We start from the raw sequence: 16,236 nt of genomic DNA, 5'->3' as shown, positions 1-16,236 counted from the left end.
CAAAAAATTGTGTTCACACACAGAAACATTAAAACAACTTTGGTGTGCACAAATATCCATCCATCCATCCATTATCCAAAACCGCTTAGCCTGCTCTCAGGGCCGCAGGGATGCTGGAGCCTATCCCAGCAGTCATTGGGCGACAGGTGGGGAGACACCCTGGACAGGCCGCCAGGCCATCACAAGGCTGATACACACACAGAGTCACACCTAGGGACAACTTAGTACGGCCGATTCACCTGACCTACATGTGTTTGGACTGCGGGAGGAAACCGGAGCACCCGGAGGAAACCCACGCAGACACAGGGAGAACACGCAAACGCCACACAGAGGATGACCCCCCCACAAGGTTGGACTACCCCGGGGCTCGAACCCAGGACCTTCTTGCTGTGAGGCGACCACGCTAACCACTGCGCCACCATGCCGCCCAACCATTTTTCTTTTGGCATTTACAGAAAGAATTGTCACTTGAGGTAACTTTGTGACAAAAAAAAAAGGCTAAAAAAGACAATAGTAGGCAAATACAGCTACCTTCTTGTAAAATGTTAGCTATTTGGTAGACATCCGTGGAAACTGCCTTACAGTACCAAATAACTTCAACGTTAGTGACTAGGAAGAGAACTGAACCCCTGATCATGGCTGAGTTACTACCCGCTGTACTATAAAAAGACCATTATATTTCTTCCATAAGATTTAAAAAAAAAAGAAAGAAGCAAACTATGTAGCTGAGTTGCAGCTTCTAAATTGCATTATTTGTCTTTAATTATTAATTGCTGCTGCCTTTTCAAATATGGAGCAGGCCGCATTCTGTGGGTTTTATTGACTGGTTAGTAACACCAGTTTGCTTGTGACCCAGATTCTTGGTGGAAAGTATTCATCGTGAAACTGTGTGTGTGTGTGTGTGTGTGTGCGCGTGTGTGTGTGTGTGTGTGTGTGTGTGAGAGAGACAGAACAAGATTGGAACACACGTGTGTGCACACACACACACGTGTACATAATGACAAGGACAGTTTGAACGATGACACGTGCTTGTGCATCTACACGTGTCTGTGTTTGAGTCCGTGTCTCAGCAAGAACAGCGTTTCGATATTCATGCGTTCAGTGTGTACTCACACATGAGCAACACATGAGGACGATTAGGAATGACTGCACGATGCCAGCCGTCCCCACGATCCACGTCAGGCGGAGAAAAAGGATGACACCAAAGATGTTCTGGAGACAGGGCAGGTACACTCCCATCAGGGTGCCCATGTTGGGAGACTGGTAGGGAGAACAGGGAGCAGAGAGAGGGAGACAGAGAGAGAGACAGAAAGTAATCAGCATGACACTTTAGGAGACAAATTTATTGATCGTTAGTATTGATTAATGTCCTGTTTGCAGGCTGTCCAGTCCTGCCCTCGTCTCTTTGCGAGCACTGAGGTCAGTATGTGACAGCAGCTGGTGCTTAGAGCACGCAAAGCCGCAGTCGTTCACTAATTTCTAATAGGCAATTTCCTGTAACAATACAGATGGAAAAACTACAAAGAGATGGGTGCCCAGGTGGCGTGGCGGTCTATTCTGTTGCCTAACAACACAGGGGTCGCTGGTTCGAATCCCCGTGTTACCTCCGGCTTGGTTGGACATAATTGGATGTGTCTGCGGGTGGGAAACTGGAAGTGGTAATGTGTCCTGGTCGCTGCACTAGCGCCTCCTCTGGTCAGTTGGGGCGCCTGTTCGGGGGGGGGGGGGAATAGCATGATCCTCCCATGCGCTACGTCCCCCTGGTGAAATTCCTCAGTGTCAGGTGAAAGGAAGCGGCTGGTGACTCCACATGTATCGGAGGAGGCATGTGGTAGTCTGCAGCCCTCCCTGGATCGGCAGAGGGGGTGGAGCAGCAACCGGTACAGCTCAGAAGAGTGGGGGTACAATTAGGGGGGAAAAGGGGAACCCCCCAAATTTTTTTTTACAACTGCTATTTATATTAATTTCAACTTATTTCAAAAGAAAAAGCCCGACGGTAAGGTGGCCGAATCTTAAAATAGGGTGGGAAAAAAAGGAAGGGTTAACATTTCCCCTCCCTCCATGACCCCTGACCCCTGACCCTGACCTTGGGGGCCTTCTTGCGTGAGGCCTCAGCGCTCTCCTCCTCTTCATGCTCCTTGGCTCCCTGGGTGATGTTAGTGTAGTTGACCAATCTGCTGAGGAGAGACGAAACCTTGGGGCGTATGTCCAGCTCCTCCTGCAGGAAAGCAGCGGGTATAGCTGGATGAAAAATGAACTACAACAAGTAATAATAATGGCAATAAGTTACATCCAGTGCATTACAGTTATTATTATCGAGTCTGGTTATTTGATAGCCGCACTATGTAACCATTATACCCGTGGTATATTTCCTCCAATGTGTGCAAGGCAGGCAAGATGCCAGAACTGTAAAATAATTTCAAATACACCACGGCCCGGCGCTGGTTATTGCTTATATCTCTCTTATGTGACTGCAATACGAACCAACCTCAAACAAGGCCAGGTTCCTGTCGTAAAAATCAGTCTTCTTGGCGGCAGCATCTGTGCTGTTGAGAAATGGACTGTCCTCTTTGTGGTTCCCATGACCTGTGGGGAAGCAGCGAGGGGGGGTTCGAAAGCAGCGGAAGAATAAAGAAAGTTAGAAAGTTCCTATTTTTTGCACCCAGTATGAATTTGAAAAGGCTGAAAATGAACATTTTAAATAAGTCATTAAGTCGTCGTACACCTTCATCACACTATGATTTTTTTTTTTTGGGGGGGATTTCCCCCCCTTTTTCTCCCCAGCTGTACTTGGTGAATTACCCCACACTTTCCGAGCCGTCCCGGTCGCTGCTCCACCCCCTCCACCGATCCGGGGAGGGCTGCAGACTACCACATGCCTCCTCCGATACATGTGAAGTCGCCAGCCGCTTGTTTTCCCCCGACAGTGAGGAGTTTCACCAGGGGGACGTAGCACGTGGGAGGATCACACTATTCCCCCCAGTTCCCCCTCCCCCCCAAACAGGCACCCCGACCGACCAGAGGAGGCGCTGGTGCAGCGACCAGGACACATACCCACATCTGGCTTCCCACCCGCAGAGACGACCAATTGTGTCTGTAGGGACGCCCGACCAAGCCAGAGGTAACACAGGGATTCGAACCGCCGATCCTGGTGTTGGTAGGCAACGGTGTAGACCACCACACCACCCAGACGCCATCACACTGTATGATTGATTGTGGAATGTCATTTGGTTGACCTCGAGAATCAGACTCAGAATTGCTTAAAAACTTAAATTATAATAAAATTTAATCTAAATTTCTTGACTGACTGTCGTGTTTGGCTACAATAAAGCTGTTATGCAGTTCTTACTTACAGATCTGTGATGAAGTCAAACGATTTAAAGATCACTGAATAACAAAGAGCTACTAAGATGAATTCATGCAACACTTGCATGTTGAACTGAGTAAAATTATTTGTTGGGGTAAAAAATAACTCAAATTGGCCTTATAGCAATCAAATGGTAAATGGGCAAGGGGCAATCTATTAACAACCATGTTAACATTTATTACACATACAGTTCCTAATTGTTTAATTTTTGAATATTTTAAAGCCTCGTTGTGTTACAGTATGCCAAGATTAAATCTGAAATAAGGAATTATAGTGGACAAAAGGGTAACTGTGATTGACATTAAAGAAGTTCAGTATTTACCCAGTACAGCATTTCCGACTGACTGGCGTTAGCGGGCAGTAATACAGTCCAGCACACTAAACCGTACAACCAGCACATCTCTGTGCAGCCGCTGAGCCCCAACGGTGATGTTTTACCAAGCTCGTAAATAAACAGTAAAAATCAGCGCCATCAACCGTGTCTCAATAAAGTTTACCATATTCAATCCCAAAGCGGTAAATCACAACGGCTTGCCAAGACAGCATCAGCCAAGGCGACTAAAGAGAGGACCGGGTGACGAGCGAGCGTGTGATCATATTTCACTCTCATTAAACTCGGGCGTCCCGAGGGTAAATCAAGTCAAGACAAACGCGGTGCCGAGGGCAATTACCGTACAAAAAGTAAGCAACACGAGCTTGGTCACACCCGAATTTGCACACTCATTGGTGGGCACACACCTCATTAACCAGGACTGTACAGGATCTGATATTTGGATTATTAGAGCACGTCGAGATTTAAGGATCGAATCCGGCCTTCGAGGAAAATCTTAATCTTGAGCAAAAACTCGTACTGTGCGTGTCAACAAAAAAAATGAAAAAATACACAATTCCTATGTCACCAAGTTGACTGGGTTAGCCTTCCCATTAGTCTCCACTCACCTGTCTCTTGTGCCCCACTGCCATTGGTGCTGCTGTGTGTGAGCATAGCTCCTATTCTGTCTGCTCTGTACTATGTGCGTTTTCAGCAACACTGCTCTCTGTTCTCTGGCTCGGGGCATAGTCAATCACCATCCAGGACACCCGCTCACCCAGGGAGAACACTCACTCAGGGGCCTGCTCTAGCACACAGTATACACTGCGCAGCACACGTGGACTCACACACACACACACACACACACACACACACACACACACACACACACACACACACATTTATCGCAAACCCCCAACTTGCTTCTTTGACATAATTTTCTCTTTAATTGTCGCACAAAACCGGGAATTGTATTGCTACAGCATACAAATGAGAAAAAACAAAACAAAATGAAAAGTAATAAATTGCATGTTTTCGATACATTCATCTGAAAAGCCATCTCCACAACTAGCGTCGACGAAATTAAAATAATGTGGAGCTGATGACAGAGTGAGGATAGTTTTACACAGCACACACAGTGCACAGCATGCACATGTGCGCACGCGCACACACACACACAGTGCCCACCGCCAACTTGCTTCTTTACCAACGTTTCTCTTTTACACACAAAACTAGGTATTGTACCAATACGGTATACAATGACAAAATACTGAAAAGTTATCAAATACATACTTCAAATATATTAAACCAAAATGCCCATTGCAACAGTTAGAGGTGGAGAAATATGTAAGTGCAATCTAGAGCTGATGACACAATTAGGATACTCACACACACACACACACACACACACACACACACACACACACACATTTGTGACACAATTCGGCACATGTTTACTCATGTGTAATTCTGATAAGAATGGGACAGGGTTGATTTTTTTTTTCTTGACTTGAGCATTTGTGGAGAAAAAGTTTATTTACATTCAGACTATATTCACCCAACACACACACACACACACACACACACACACACACACACACACACGTGTCACGTATGTCAGTCAGTGCGGTATGAAATTCTTACCCTCAAAACCACTTGCAATTTAATGTCAATTTTATTTGTATAGCCCAGTATCACAAATTATAAATTTGCCGAAGGAGGTTTTACAGCAACACAACATCCTGTCCTTAGACCCTCGCATCGGATAAGGAACAACTCCCTAAAAAAAACCCTCTATACAGGGAGAACAAATGGGAAGAAACCTCGGGGAGAGCAACAGAGGAGGGATCTCTCTCTCCCAAGACAGACTGACATGCAATGGATGTTGTGTTTCCACAACATGTTCAACAAATTCTTGAAATGACACACTAAAATTTGAAAGAAAAACTTTACATGCTTTTTGACTTACAAAAGCATAGTTTTAAAGTGGCAGTGGAAGAATTTTTGCTGTTTTCTAAGGCACAAAATCTCTGGTCTGAAATGTTCCCCCACAGGATAATAATTGGTTATTTAGAGTAGATTCAGCTGTAGTGGCTTATAAAGTGCCTCACTTTCCTTTTAAAATCAGAAAAAGGTGGCATTTCAGGGTGATATTACCCGGATTACAATACACAGCAGTGCCGAGAGGTCATCGAGGAGACGAGTAAAAACAATGGAAACACTGACCTCTAGTGTCAGCTTGTTGTTAGTGCGATGTGAAATGGGCATGCTTGTGTAAAAACCTAAAACAATGCATACAGCACCCACTTGTATGAGTCAATAACCTTATGTCCTTCAAAGATCCCAAATGTTGGCCTGTGGTGAAAGAGTATACATCTTCTGGGTGACACAGATGGGCAACGCTCTCAACCAACAAGCATCAAAGTGAGACACACAGGGTCGAGTCTGTGCACCATTTCCTGGCGAGGCAACTCCTTTGGCACTGTTGCACATAACAGCTTTACACAGTGTTGCACTGTATATACCACTTCTTCATGCTACCTGGGAACACACAGTTCAAGCCCCGCTATCTCTCCCAAACTCTCTCCTACTTGGAACGGCTGAGTAAAGCCGACCTCAACACCGGGCCAGTGGGATGCGGGGGGGGGGGTCCGCTAGCTGCACACTGGACATCTAATTAAAGAGATTTAAGATTAACCAGCCTGTTATGAAGGCACACCGATGCCCGCTGCGAGAACGGAGCCGAGCTTTACACCGACATGTCTCGACAAGCCACCAGCGCCTACACCAAAAAATTTGGCGGTCTTTACGACTGCCAATAATGTGAGCGGGTCATATTTGCAGAGGACTCTTGATGTGCAACAGCACAGTCACTGCTGGCTTTTACTTTCTGCAAAACTAACCTTAAATTGAACACGTGCATTCAGAATATACATGAAACTCATGCATTTCTTATCAGTAAAGAAGAGACAGTTAGCATTGCACGACTAAATAATTGAAGATCAGAGATTAAAAGAGGTTTACTCAACAAATGAGCTTGAACATCGGTGGAAGGATTGGGGTCTTACACTGCGAGCCACGTTGCAAATGAAAGGATCATGTCAGAGATTTCTATTTATTTTTCGGTCCTTTCTAAACATTTTTTTTAAAATTGATTGTTGATATACTCTGTATATCTAACTGTGGCAACAGTTTTCAATTATGAATGACGGATGGAAAACTCATTTATGTATGCCAAAAGTTGATGATGTTATCATTAGTTGTTAGTCCACAGCAATGAATTAGACATTGTACTGCCATCGTTCCGACGTGCTCCCTGTGAGAGGCAGCTTAGTATAGGAAAATGTTCAAATGTTTAGTCAGACCCGGCAGTCTGTTTAGACACCGCTTTGCTTTGGCAAGTCCAACCTAGGGAGTATTTATAGTTGCTGTGTGAGTTTACAAATCGATCAATGACTTGATGAGTCGCTCTAACACAGGTTGAAGTGTATGACTTCTGATGAGTGGCCTGATGTCTACCAGTGGGTCATTGTAGCGCTGTGTGAGGAAAAACACAATTTTTGAAGAGACAGATTTACCGCTTGTTTGCTATACTAATAATCACTCAATTATAATTATATGTCTTTTGTCTTCAGGTACAAATTATCTAAGAGTAATTTAAACTGTTTAAAAATAGCCACTTTGTCATTGTGTTCTTACAGTGGATGTGTTCTCTGCATTTAACCCATCCTATTGTACAGGAGCAGTGGGCAGCTGCAGCCCCTGGGGACCAACTCCAGTTCTTCTTTCCATTGCCTTGCTCAGGGGCACAGACAGGAGTATTAACCCTAACAGGCATGTCTTTTTGATGGTGGTGAGGAAATCGGAGGAAACCCACACAGACAGGGGGAGAACATGCAAACTCCACACAGAGAGGACCTGGGACAGCCTGGGGTTCAAAACCAGGACATTCTTGCTGTGAGGCAACGGTGCTAACCACTGGGCATGGTGGCCCAGTGGTTAACACCCATGTTTACGAGTAACTATTAAAGAGTAGCGAAACTCTAGACCAGTAGTGGCTTTGCTGACATCTACAGGTTAAAAACCATGTAAAGATTAAAAATCCGTCAGGCTGATCTTGGCACTCTTGTGGTGTAAGCGTAGCAGGATAAACACAGCTGCAGATGATAACATTAATAACAGGTTTGCTGGATGTAGGTGTGCCAAAGAACCAGCATTGACAGTACTACTCACAGTTGTGCTAGTACACCTAAATCAAACAAGCCCATTATTAATGTTATCAGCTTTTGATAAGTGACATTTCCAGTCTCTGCATTTTCATAGCCAATAATGCCAAGCGAGAGGAAACCGTTATTTTGTTTGCGTGTGCTAAAGCCGATTAGCCATGGAAAACAATATCTCCCTCCATTAGCTCCTTAGGGTGTGAAAGCCTCTTTGGTAAACTTCGCCTTTAATGAACATTTAAGATTTAACACTGAGAGGCGGAGAAGTCATGCAGAATAACCCATTCTGCCCCCTGTGATTAGCTGGCAGCGCTGCTATGCAGCGGTGTTCAGAGGTGGTGTGTGGAAATGATTCTGCAGCATGCAGGTGCTGGTGCAACAGACAAAGAGAGTGACAAAGACGGGTGAACAACACACACACACACACACACACACACACACACACACACACACACACACACACACACACACACACAGAAGAAACAAAGAAATTTCTTGGGAATGGTATTTCTGCTGATTTTTCTCCAGAAACAATTTAGAAATAAAAAAATAATGAACTTTGATTTAGTGATAAGATAAGATAAGATACTTTATTGTCATTGTGTGCACACAATGAAATTACACTTGGTGACTCTCAGACCAGCAGCACTAGACAAGGTAAATGATTAAAAAAACAAGATAAACAAAGTGAAGTATGAACAAGTGAGGTAGCAAAAAATGATGATGAGACAATAAAAGATAGCAGCAGCTTTTAAAGTTCAAAATAGTGCATGGGATTATTGCACATAGTTGTTCATATTGCAGCAGCTTTAGTAGCAGTTAGTCCTCTGCAGCTATAGGCAGGTGTGTGTTGGGGGGGGGGTGATGGAGGCTACAGCTCTGGGGAAGAAGCTGTTCCTCAGCCTGTTAGTCCGGGTATTGGTGGTGAGGTATCATTTCCCCGATGGCAAGGGAACAAACAGACAGTGACCTGGGTGTGTTGCATCTTTGTTGATGTTGCTGATATGCTTCACTGGGAACTGAGACGGTACACATGAATGTTTATCTGGCGTTTTTTTTTTATGCACATTCCATATTTTATCTTCCCAAATATTCGGTATTTATCCCCACTATAAATAAACTCTGTTAATGTGGACCAGTTCCCTGAGCACAGTTATTGGAATTGAAATGGTTTGATCTTTTATCTCTGTCAGCCTGGCGTTGTTGCTTCGAGGGAAAGTGACAGTGACTGTAGAAAGCTGTTCCAGTTTTTCCGGTTTAAAAAGCAGAATCGCCGTCAACTTGTTTATCTATTTCGGTGTATTCTTGCATAATTTTGCACTTTTTTTTTGCATTCTATCAACAAAAAGTCCCTTTAATAAATAGTTATGTCAGCAGAAACAGATTGATATAAACCCGGTAGTGCCCGTTTACTGGTTTTTGCAAGCTTGCTTTTAGTTAGCGGCCATCAATTTTATTTTGAACTGCACATTTCTCACATTGCACAAAAGTAGTTGAAAATACAGATATGCATTTAATGCAGCTTCAAACAGTATACGGTTTGATGGCCTGTGGTGGCGTGACGGGAAATTAAACATGTCACACATTGTATGGAGGAGACCTGTTGGTAATCCAGAGACACCATGTGCAAGCCCCTACCTACTCCAGTGTTGTTGTTCTGTAGGGGACCCTGTAAACTGAACATTCCTGGAGGGGACGGACTTGTGCAAAATACTGAATTTCCTTATGGGTCACATCATTATTATTATCCCTCCCCCTCTTTTTTCCCCCAATTGTATCCGGTCAATAACCCCACTCTTCCGAGCAATCCCGGTCGCTGCTCCATCACCTCTGCCGATCCGGGGAGGTCTGCAGACTACCACATGCCTCCTCCGATACATATGGAGTCGCCAGCTGCTTCTTTTCACCTGACAGTGAGGAGTTTCGCCAGGGGGACGTCACGCGTGGGAGGATCACGCTATTCCCCCCTCCCCCCGAACAGGCACCCCCGACCGACCAGAGGAGGCGCTAGTGGAGCGACCAGGACACATACCTACATCCGGCTTCCTAACCCACTGACACGACCAATTGTGTCTGTAGGGATGCCCGACCAACCCAGAGGTAACACGGGGATTCAAACCGCCGATCTCCGTGTTGGTATAGGCAACGGAATAGACCGCCACACCACCCGGACGCCCACATCATTATTACTAATACTAGCAGTAGCAGCAGCAGTAGTTAGTAGTAGTATTATCATTGACATATTCACTCTGGTGCAAAGTAGCAGAAAATGATTGGGAGTTTAAATTTAGCTTAATTGAAATCCTTCTACGTCTTCTCTGTTGAATATCTCCTCTCTTCTCATTCCCATGGTGAACCAAATGCGTTTCTTCTGTTGTAATCAGCTATTGTTAGCTCTAATGGCTCTTTCTCATATTGAGCGGGGCCAAGGAATGCTAACCAGCTGTGCAGAAGGCGCAGCACATTAGCTTTGATGTCTGCTAACGATGGGGAAGGGACAGCAGTGCAGTCTCGTTACCTTGGGGGGCACATATGGGAGGGGAGAGGTTCTCTGTAGAGCAGAATTATAACTAAATGGGGACTCGGTGGTGCACAGCTAAAGACGGAAATTACACAAACATGGAGAAGAATTATGTTCAAATAATGCTTACAAGTTTTGCACTTTTGTGGGTCTGCATAGGGCCGCACATGAGGGGTTGTGGTTAACTGTAGAGTGCAGTCTCTGCATGGGCTATGTGCACCTCCAGGAAATGGTAAAGGCGCATTAACGTCCTCAGATGAGGATGTGCCAGTAGTTGTCAGTCAAGACTGGGTAAACTAATAGGTCGTTGCAGGGCATGTTGTGGACAGAACTGACAAAGTTTAAAAGTAGAAGTAGCAGATTTCTATAATGCCTTGACAATACCCGTTACCCAAAACTATGCAGCTGGGTGAAGTAGTGGGGTTATGTGTAACTTTCTGTCTCTACTGCTGAGTAATGAATCCTTCTAAACCGATACTACTATGAAATCCTATGCGTCCTAGCCCTGGCGTCTTTCAACAGGAGCTAATACACAGACTCAGAGTATATTGTCACTTGGCTGAAAATTTTAGCAGACACAATCACGGTCTGCAGTAGAGGACTTATCCCTTTATTAAGACCTTGAAGAATAGGAATCAGACAACGTTACTCCAAATTATAACAAACGTTTTTTTTTCCATTAATAATTTCTTCTTTGTAACCCACTAGCTTATCAACAGTGTTTTCATCTGAATATTCCCCTTGTATAGTATGGGGATGTACTGTAGAGTTTAAGTTTCTATGTTTGCTGTGTCTGACCCCAGTAGCTATATGATAATTAGCCAAGTGGCTGGACATTAGGGTGTAGGAAGAGAGCGTAGCTCACAAAGAAGATGCAGAAAGCTACAGAAGATCTGGGAGTAACTGCAGTGTGTGTAGATGCTTGGCCCTTCACCTATGCATTTGGTACAAATTACATGTCCTGCAATGACAGCGGCTTTGTATCCTGGACCCCCTACCTGTTCTATTCTATGTATGTTCTGAGGAATAAAGCTAGTACACACAATTTACTTGCCTTGAAAGCTGGCTAAAACCTGTTATGTAGAAGCAGCATAACCCTAAAATAACCTTTTCTTTCACATCAGACACAACAATCTTTCCAGTGAGCATCATTGTAGTATTAACAACATACCTCTACTTCATATTGCAAAGCTATTAATTTCTTCAAGTCTTTTTGGTCATAGTCTCATGGTACAAATCGGCCTCCCACCTGTCTAGATAGAGTCTCATTGAGACCTCACAGTCTGAAATGTGTTTTTGTGCATGAGCATGTTTGCTTGTGTGTGCACAGTTGTGTGTTTATTTTTCCAGCACCGACTTGAAAATGTGCATTTCAAGTAAATGTATTTGGAAAAAGCATTTAATTACTTGGATGATTATTATTTGAATCTGTCCGGCATCACAATAGATGCAATTTGTACTACACTACATTTAGAATCAGTATTTTTTTAAGACTAGTTATTCTGTTTTTGTTTTTTTGGGGGGTTTTTTAGGCTTTCTATAGAGTAAAAAAAACAAACTGTCAACTTGGTATGCTTGGTTTTGCTCGAACACAGCAACTACTTTGTGCAGCCGAGTCACCGTTATGCTCATAGCCACATGACCAGTCCTGATGGATGCGGCATGCACACATTTACATAGCCATGACATGGACCATCTCACTCTGCACTGCTCAATAAGTCTCTCGAAACAAGCCAAATGCTGTGTGAGTGGCATGTCAGACCGACCGGCAGGAATGGATGTCATATTGTCCTACGAGAAAACAAGGCAGCCTTCTCCAACAGACACACCACTTGCACAAAGTTCCCAGAACCAGTGCTGCACACAAAAATGCAATAGATTACTCATTACTCATTTTAAAATTAAGTTTGGACGCTGTTGATTCACTCTCCGAGAGTAGCAATTTGTCATCTTGTGCAATTCACACCTGAAGATGACGGCTGTATGTCTCTGCCATCCTGTGTGCTTCTGTTTAAATGGTAATGGCAACCCATAATACCACCTTGGTCGACTGTAAGCCCATTACGCGACAAAATGACAGCAGTTCCTACCACGTAGAAAAGTAAAGAAACCGGTAATGACTACTGGGGAAAACAGCGTGCATTAGATTGCAGGATGTTATTGCCTGCAGTCAGATTTGAGCTCTTGCTCCGATTAATACGCAACCTTGTTTTGTGGCGCTCTGACATAAGTTACTGGTATTTAGGGGGATTTTTTTTATTTCCTTTTCAACCGAGATATCCTCCTCAAGACATCCTGGCTAGTCCGAGTATCTGAAGCAGGACAGGGACTGTAAATTCATGGTCCAGCATAGTCCAGCTTCTCTACTGTCCCATACCGTTATGGACCATGCACAGACACATGAACAGACATGCATGTGCAGATGTAGACATAATTCCTTCTTTCAATGAGGGAATTTGCTTACTTTGCCTCATTGCAAAATTAAAAAAAAAAAAACAGGGCTCAACATTTCATTTGCAACTCCTCCAACATTCACTTGTTGAAGCTAATCCATTATTTACTCTGCAGTGCAATGACGACATCAGCTACAATCTTTTATCATTTTTCCCCAAAAACATGAAACATAACATTTGATAATATGCCAGGTGAGATAGATCAGGTAACTGTCAGCTAAGTGTCAGTTGATGATGAGGTGAAATATGCAGGTCACCAGTTGTTTGTCTTTCATTGGTTAGAGTGCAGGAATTAGAGGCTAGTCTCCCACCCCCCCACCCACCGCATGAGTTTCTGATGCACTGCAAGAGTAAATGTCCATGCTAGATCTGCGGTGGAGTACAACTCTGCCATAATGGCCGCAGTGTTACAGTGTTAGTTTACAGGCCAGAACAGACGCAGCACTGTGGCAAGGTTCCTCCCTTCTCCTTCAGACATAACACTGTGGCTAAGTCATAGAGTATGTACCATACTCACACCCACCGCCCCTACAGAGAACTCACCCATCGCCCTTTTTAACTCAGTGGCTGTCTTTGCCCATTCCCACCCTTTCCCCATTGTGTCATACATAGAAATTAAAACACCCACACCCACAGAGAGAGAGAGAGAGAGAGGACAGAGAGAGATAAAATTGGAAATAACCTTCTCAGTACTGGCCTAAATGTCTACCAAAATTAGAATAGGAGCTCACAAAATAAAGACTTGTTTACTTTGCAAAAAGCATATTCTTCTGGTTACGTAAGGTAGAGTCCAGGATTATTATTGAGTTATTGTCTAAACACCGGATCTTCAGATATACTTAAAATACTTAAAATATAGGAAAGAAATGCACAAAAACAAATCTCAGCTACAAGTAGACTGTAAAAAATCCGTGGCCCGTCCGCATCATTCATCTCTGTCTCACTTCCTCCTACGTACTTTCCCACTCCCTGACTATAGTGTCCAGTTGTCACTGCAGCTGGCAAATTAATCTTGTTGCAGAAAGCTCACCATGACTCAGTTCGAGAGAATTATGACAGAGAGGGAGAACAGAGAGACAGACAGACAGACAGACAGACAGACAGACAGACAGACAGACAGATAGAGAGGGAGAGAGAAAGAGAGGGGGACCTCTCTTTCTCTCTCCCTCTCTTCTGTCTGTGAGAGCGAGAGAGAGAGAGAGAGAGAGAGAGAGAGAGAGAGAGAGAGAGAGAGAAAACATCCCCAGCCTAACTTACCAGAAAAATAGGCCATCTACTTGTTTGCCAAACATGCCGAAACCTTTGCAGCATAAACCACAGATGGATTAAGAAAATATATGTGTTACTTGCACTTCTAAAACAGTTACACAGCACTGCCATGCAATTTAATTATATTGAATTACTTTTTTTTTTGCTATGTCTGAATGGTCGAGAATGTCATGCTGCTTTCATGCACTTCAAGAATATGAAAGCAGACAACTAGGTCAGCCTCTCCCAGCCTTGAATGTAAGTCATTTTGGATCATGTGCCCTGATAAAGGATGGGCCCTCTCTTCTGCACTGCAGTTTGCTTCGCTGTTTGATTTTGCAAATCTCAGCGCGTACACACATACACGAATAACATGTCATCATCATGAAGTCCAAACACATGAACACACATTTTTGTGCACCACAAACCACACACGTGAAAGCAGACGTACATATGTTCACACACACACGCACACATTAACTCGCCACCACTCTGGAAATTCATGACGTAACAACCTGACAACTATTCAGCTGAAAACACAGGCCAACAAACATTAAACTGACTCTGATCTGAATCATCCAGCCTACAATTAGCATGATGTTGCCTGCCGACAGGCCGGGCATGGCCCTCTGTTCATGCCCAGCCTAGCCTGCTGAGCCTGTGGTTGAATGTGGTTTCTTCTTTTGGAGGCGTATCCCATTCATCTGCCCCAAACAACACAGTTCACCCCCGGTTCGCTGGGTTTCTACCTCTGCAGTCCACACAAATAGATGTGACACACTGCCGGTCAGCAGCTACAGACCGCTCTCCTCTCGCTCGTCTCCTCCTACTCCCTTTCTCCTCTTTTCCCCTTCTGTAAAGGGGATGCCCCCCCGCACCCCCCTGCCCCCCCCCCCGCTCTGTCTGAGCTGATCCCATCGTGAAACAAGAGACGGCGTGAGAGACAAGTTGAGGCAGAAACCGAGGTGGTTTGAAATCTGTTACTGTGTTGCTGAACAGCGCGCTCAGCTGTTCTTTGTGAAAAGGAAATCCTCTGCTGGCACACACAAGAAGAAAAAAAAGAGCTCCATCTTTTGTGTGAGGGAACACTTAAGGCCCTTTCTTGTCGCTACGTTCACCACCCCCCCTTCCATTGTTTTCTCCATTGTAACTATGGTAGACATCTGTGACAAACCGTGACAGGGTAGGTCACGTCCCAGACTTGGCTCAGATACGTTTTCTTCGTCAAAAAAAAAAAAAAAAAAAAAAACCAGAGAAAACGCTGAAAGAGTTTGTTTTTAATTCGTATTTCTTCTTTTCTGAAGCATCGTCAGTTGTCAAAAGACGGATCCGAGAAGATCGCCCACTGGCGCCGCCGAATTGCCATGGCAACCACACGGCCGGCCAGCTGCTACGGGGAGCTCTCAGGACGATCGATTCAAAACAACTCTCCCGCACTTAACTGTCTCGAAGTCATGCAATTATTGTTGTCATTATTATGCTCGGGACACGTGTTGTTGTTGTTGTTATTTTTTGGGGGGGGGGTGTCGGTTTTCGGTCGTTTCAAACTTCCAAAACGCTTCTGACATAGACGGGCCGACCCACGCGGAAACGCTGCATGGAGAGTTGTGTGACGAATAGCTCAGTTGTGAGACTCACCATCAGAGCTGACCGTGTCTTGGTGTCCGGGGTAGCCTTGTCCAGTGTCCCTGTAATCCACCCAGTTAATCCCCTCCAGACTGTCATAGTTTGACTGGGAGTGGTCGTCCACCGGTACCACCGTGAAGTGAGGCATGTTTTCATCAGTCAGTCGGTCAGCATAGCCTCCCTGTAAGTGTCTCCCAACTTTGATTCAGCATAGCACGCTAGGAGTTAGCCAGCCAAAGCTCCACTCCCACTAATGGTAACTACATTCCACTACACTGTGCTCACTTCCTCTGGAAGATATTACCATACTCCCCGCCCACAGGCAGCCCCCCCCCACCCCTCACCCCCGGCTGGGTTGTTTGAATTGGGTGGGTGGGAGAGTTGTGATGTGGGGGGGGGGGATGCAATGACATATACATGCACACAAAAGATACCCTCGCTCTCCCAGGCAGAAGGGATGACATCAACTTGTGTCGCCTTCTGGAGTT

The 16,236-nt window shown here is 44.7% G+C and overlaps 1 protein-coding gene across 2 annotated transcripts in view; it reads right to left on the bottom strand.

The window, feature by feature from the left end:
• Positions 1-15,971, bottom strand: part of slc12a4 (solute carrier family 12 member 4) — a 35,271-nt gene extending 19,300 nt beyond the window's left edge. The window contains exons 1-5 of one of the 2 annotated variants that reach the window (XM_056279233.1): positions 15,761-15,812; positions 4,307-4,502; positions 2,489-2,586; positions 2,087-2,218; positions 1,114-1,260 (exon numbers count right to left, since the gene is read on the bottom strand). In XM_056279233.1, the coding sequence (XP_056135208.1) occupies positions 1,114-1,260; positions 2,087-2,218; positions 2,489-2,586; positions 4,307-4,352 (423 nt within the window). In that variant the 5' untranslated portion in view covers positions 4,353-4,502; positions 15,761-15,812. Of the gene's footprint in view, positions 1-1,113; positions 1,261-2,086; positions 2,219-2,488; positions 2,587-4,306; positions 4,503-15,760 lie in introns of both variants that reach the window. The other variant, XM_056279232.1, reaches the window with a different exon arrangement.
• Positions 15,972-16,236: the final 265 nt, after the last annotated feature.

This window comes from Lampris incognitus, chromosome 4 (genome assembly GCF_029633865.1).
Source record: "Lampris incognitus isolate fLamInc1 chromosome 4, fLamInc1.hap2, whole genome shotgun sequence".
In the NCBI taxonomy this organism is placed as follows: domain Eukaryota; kingdom Metazoa; phylum Chordata; class Actinopteri; order Lampriformes; family Lampridae; genus Lampris; species Lampris incognitus.
This window is presented reverse-complemented; position numbering and strand designations above follow the sequence as displayed.